The 5355-nt window shown below is 38.5% G+C and overlaps 1 protein-coding gene across 1 annotated transcript; it reads right to left on the reverse strand.

Moving 5' to 3' along the window:
- Positions 1 to 2209: 2209 nt before the first annotated feature.
- LOC118744353 lies at positions 2210 to 4074 on the reverse strand. Its single transcript, XM_036477305.1, has 2 exons — positions 2462 to 4074; positions 2210 to 2406 (listed from the first exon to the last, which is right to left on the reverse strand). Exons 1-2 carry the CDS (start codon positions 3764 to 3766, stop codon positions 2398 to 2400), a joined length of 1314 nt encoding a protein of 437 aa, XP_036333198.1. The 5' UTR covers positions 3767 to 4074; the 3' UTR covers positions 2210 to 2397.
- Positions 4075 to 5355: the final 1281 nt, after the last annotated feature.

Raw genomic sequence — 5355 nt, forward strand, 5'->3', positions numbered from 1 at the left:
TCGGCTTGTCCATTCGCCTGAGGAGAGTTTGTTGCGATCTTTATGTGTTGCACATTATTTGCCTCTAAGAAATTTTCGAAATCATTGGACGTGAAGCAAGTTTCCCTATCAGACACTATACATCTTGGCCTACTGTACGCTCGAAAATAATCTTCCAATGATGCTATTGCTTCTCTTGATGCTGTAGTTTTTGCTGGATATAGCCGGACAAACTTCGTACACCCATCTATTACTACTAGAATGTGTTTATATTTCGTACTACTACTGTGAATGGGACCATAGTGGTCGACATGTACCATTTCAAACGGCTTATTTCCTTTTGGAATCATATTAAGGTGTCCCTCTTTTTTCCCGTGTTTCGTAGAGAACGCTATACACTTCAAGCAGTTTTCAACGTGAACAACTGCTTTTTTCCTAATGCTTGGGAACCAGTAACTTTTCTTTATTGTTTCTACGACCTTGTCAACCCCGACATGACCCATCTCGTCATGATATTTGTATAAGACGTGTTTTTCCATCGATTCTGGTACATAGAAATATAAGTTATCGTTATTCTTTCTGTAAACTATACCGTTTCTCATCTCAAAGTGCTTATTCTCAGCCGTTTCTAATTGTTTCCTAACATGCTTTATATTTTCATCTCGGTTTTGGCATATGATTAAGTTCTCCTCAAACGTATTTGAATGGATAGTCAGTATATTGTTTACTCTACTAAGCGCGTCGACGTGCTGCATCTTTTTACCCGTCCTATGTTCTAGTTCGTAGTCGTAGTTTTGAAGTTCCATTGCCCACCTTGCAATGCGTGGGTTAATGTCTTTTTTGTTAAGCGTTAATGTCAAAGAGTTACAATCGGTAATAACTTTGAACTTGATACCCTGTAGGTAAACTCTAAATCTTTTCAACGCATAGATTATTGCCAACGTCTCTAATTCAAAGCTGTGATACTTGGACTCTACGTTAGTCGTGCGTTTTGAGAAATAAAAAATAGGGTGCAGCTTTTTATCCTTTTTCCTCTGAAATAATATTGCCCCAAAACCCACGTAAATTTTTCTTCTTTTTTTAATAGGTCATAGAGCGGTTTTGCTATTATCGAGAAGTCTTTTATAAATCTGCGGAAGTACGAACAGAGCCCTAAAAAACTATGTACTTCCTGCACCTTTGTTGGCACTGCAAAATTTTCTACAGCTTGAACTCCTTTCTTGTCAGCTCTAATGCCTTCACCAGTAATCAAATAACCCAGATATGAAATTTCTGATTGAAGGAACTCACACTTATCCAGCCGTAACTCTAACTTGTTCTGCCCTAAACGTTGAAAAACTTTCTCTAGAACACGAATGTGCTCGTCCAAGGTTTTCGTTGCAACCATAATATCATCTAGGTATATAATAACTTCGCCACTACGTATCATGTCCGCGAAAATTTTATTTATGAACTTTTGGAAAGTTGCTGGGGCATTTCTCAAACCGAATGGCATTCTAAGAAACTCAAACTGTCCTAGGGGTGTTGTGAACGCAGTATATTTTACGGACTGTTCCTCCACGTACACATGAAAAAATCCGTTTTTAAGATCTAGCTTTGTAAACAATTTCATATTTGCTAATCTATCTAACAAATCATCTATCAACGGTATAGGATAGTTGTCTTTCGCAGTAACTTTATTTAGTTTCCTATAATCAACACACATTCGGAGCTCGCCCGTTTTCTTTTTCACTAGTACTATTGGGGAAACGAACTCGGAGTCGCTGGCACGGATATAGCCTTTTTCTAAGTACTCGTCTAGTATCTTTTGTAGCTCAGCTTTTTCACTATATGACAATCTTCTAGGCGCGCAGTAAAATGGTTTATTGTTTTCTAAAACTAGGCGAATCTCTTTTTTAACCACGGGCACTTCTGGTTTAACTGCCTGTATATACTCTTTGTAAAACATATCTTCGAAACGTTTTTTATTACTAGCACTAACTTTGTGTCCTATCACATACTCAACTTTGTTTGCGTCCTGCACCTCAATTGTCAGAATCTCTCTTATAGCCGCATCTATTTCTTTGTGTACGTTGTTATCATTTTCCTTTACATTTTCAACATGACCTTCGCAATAATTTTCCACACCAGTATTTTCACTTTGATTCATAAATTCTACCGAACCAATTTTTAGTTTAGCATTACTAGCCGTAATAAAATTTCTACCTAACACAACTGAACAGCCAACCGATTCATTAGGGACCACCATAAGTTCAATCAAAACGTGTTTATTAAGAACTTCAATGTTACACTTGGTTTTACCAACAATTTTTAATTCAGACATATTTAATCCATAGTAAATACATTTCTCTTCCTGCAATTTAACTCTTCCCGGCACTAAGCATTCCCTGATCAAGCTTATGGGGCTCCCGGAATCGACTAGGCATTCTACAACCATATTAATGTTAGGTTCAGCTAATATACTAATATTAAAATAACTTACGAAATTATTCGCCGGTGGACTCTTCTTGTATTTACTGCATCTTGAAGCGTAGTGGCCCTTTTCTCCGCAAGCAAAACAGGTACCTAATTCGCGCTTTGCTTTTCTGCACTCTCTCGACAAATGGCCGTAACTGTTGCAGTTGTAACACCTGACTCTGTCCTCGCTGGGCCTTGGAGATGAACGTTGCGGCAACTCAATTGTACGAAACGCCTTCACTAAGCTCCTGGCTGTTGGGAAATTTTGCAGTTTCGCCTGGACCTGTAGCTGCTTATCTGGGATACCGTCGATTATATATTCGACTAGCTCCGTGTCGACCAGGTTCAAACCGCTGCTTAGCAAACACTTCTCATTGAAATAGTTAGCAAACGACTCTTCATAACTCCAGCTGCGTTTTTCGAAACGGCGTCGCGTAACCAGAAGATTGTCACTACGTGCAAATATTGCAGTCATCTCTTTAAGCACGGCATCTAGACTCCTTAAAAACATCTTGTTGGTGTTATACCACGTTGCGGCCGCACCTTTCAACTTCATCTGTACTACTAAAGCTAGCGTTTCTTTGTTTACTTTCAGGTCCTCTAGCAGGTGCACCACTTGGGCACGCCACATCTCAAAATTTTCGCCACCATCATAATCCGACACCAGTTGCTTTATTGTATCGAAGGGAAATTCTTTAGCTACAGTAAGCGTATTTTTTTGCTCTTCTATTGCCAGTTTCAGCCTCAACATTTCGATTTCTTTCTCCAGCAACTTCACTTTGAGATTCTCTGACTCGGCATTGGCCCCGCTGTTAATTTGTACGCCAAACTCACCATCTACGCTGTAATTTGCATTGCTGTCTGAACCGTTCGCTATGTTGACCGCTACATTGTCCGCTACCTTTTCCGCTCCATTGACCGCTACATTGTTTGCTGCAATTACTGCAACATTATCCGCTACATTGACTGTTGAATTTACCGCAACATTTTCCGCTACATTTTTCCCTGCATTGTCCGTTGAATTTACCGCAACATTTCCCGCTACATTTTTCGTCACATTTTTCGCTGCATTGTCCGCTACGTTTTCCGCCGCATTTACCACTTCATCGTCAGACTCTCCATCGCTTCTTTCGGCAGCGTTGTCATTGGATTCGTCTGTTAAGTCAACTGGTCCGCTACCTGGGCACAATCCGCGTGCTTCTGCTGTTAGCTGACTAAGCCTTGCCGCTAGTGACGCCTTTGCACCGCTTGCGTTCACGCCAACAGCTGCGCACCACGCCTTTAATTGGAGGAGTGTATACCTCTCAGCACTCACGACGTCGTCACCCATTTTAATCAGCGCGAACAAATTTTTTATTCAATAAAACTATGTAGGATGGAGTGGCTTCGACGACCACTTCTGATGAAAACGCTTAGTTTGGGTCCTTCAATAAATTCACACGTCTAGTCTGGTTGGCAGTCACTCTAATTCTGATTTCTTTATTCAATGTCAAAAAGGTGGTTACCCACGCTCTTAACAAAACAAACAAATCTTAAGGTCTAGACACATAACTTAAGGTGTAAACACAATTACAAAATATCTTAAGGGCTAGTTACACATCGTACTTGTTAGTCAATATGCATACATGCTTATGCTTACAATATGTTGAAATAAAAGTGAAAATAAAAAAAATATTTTGCCTAAAAAAAGGAAATAATGCCCACGGGCTTTATTGCCTTTTGCCGGTGGGATTTATTTCCCTTTCGATATGGCAATAACGCCCGCGGGCTTCATTTCCTAAATAATGAAATAAAGCCCGCGGGCGTTATTTCATCTTTATTGTGGCTCTTGTCTCCATTTTAGAATATGTACATCCAAAACCCCTGTTCTAAATAAAAACTAACTAATATGATAACATTAAACTAAATATTTGTTTTCCTTTATTACACGAAGAAATGGAAATTAACAAATTTCAATGCATATATTTAATACATATGTATGTTAGAGTGGTTCATAAAAACGATCTTTTTGGAAATTCATAAACGCTACATCAGAATATTGTTCTTTGTGATAAAAAGAGAGACGCGTATTTTTTTATTTTGAAAAAAAGGTTTTCTTAGAGGTCGCGCTGGTCGGTTTTTTATAAAAACGCAGTTGTTCTCAATTTCTTTATTTTAATTTGAATTAAAATTCAGCTAAAATTACATATAATTACTCTGGTATTATTGGGGAACTTTCCCTTAATTACACACTTGTCTTGGACAATTCGAATGGGTCTAGTTCCCGAAAATATGCTCTCGAAAAGAGACTAGTAAAATTAAAACGTTGATACTGAACGTTTTAAATATTTTCAGGGGTTAAAACACGTTTCCAGTGGGTTTCTGGGGTTGCTGATTACGAATCTGATGTCAGATTTTCAAAATTCAAAATGATGGATCCAAAATGGCGACCAACTTTAAAAAACTGATTGAGTTTATTTGAAACTCTTAACCGCCATTTTGAATTTTGAAAATCTGACATCAGATTCGTAATCAGCAACCCCAGAAACCCACTGGAAACGTGTTTTAACCCTTGACAATGTTTAAAACGTTCAGTATCAATGTTTTAATTTTAGTACTTTTTTTTAATTTGATCGCCATATTGGATACGCCATTTTGAATTTAAAAAAATTGACTTCAGATTCGTAATCGGCGACCACAAAACTCTCGAGGTCCGGTTTCGAACAAATCCAATCATTTTTTTAAAAAATGGACCGCCATTTTTGATCCGCCATTTTGAATTTCGAAAAACTGACTTCAGACTCCTAATAAGCAACCACAGAAAGCTCCTGGTAACAAGTTCTAACCCATGACAATGCGTAAATCGTACAGTATCAACGTTTTAATTTTACTAGTCTCTTTTCGAGAGCATATTTTCGGGCACTAGGCCCATTCTAACTG

Source organism: Rhagoletis pomonella, unplaced genomic scaffold (genome assembly GCF_013731165.1).
Source record: "Rhagoletis pomonella isolate Grant_MI unplaced genomic scaffold, Rhpom_1.0 Rhpom_scaffold_00001, whole genome shotgun sequence".
NCBI classification, from domain to species: domain Eukaryota; kingdom Metazoa; phylum Arthropoda; class Insecta; order Diptera; family Tephritidae; genus Rhagoletis; species Rhagoletis pomonella.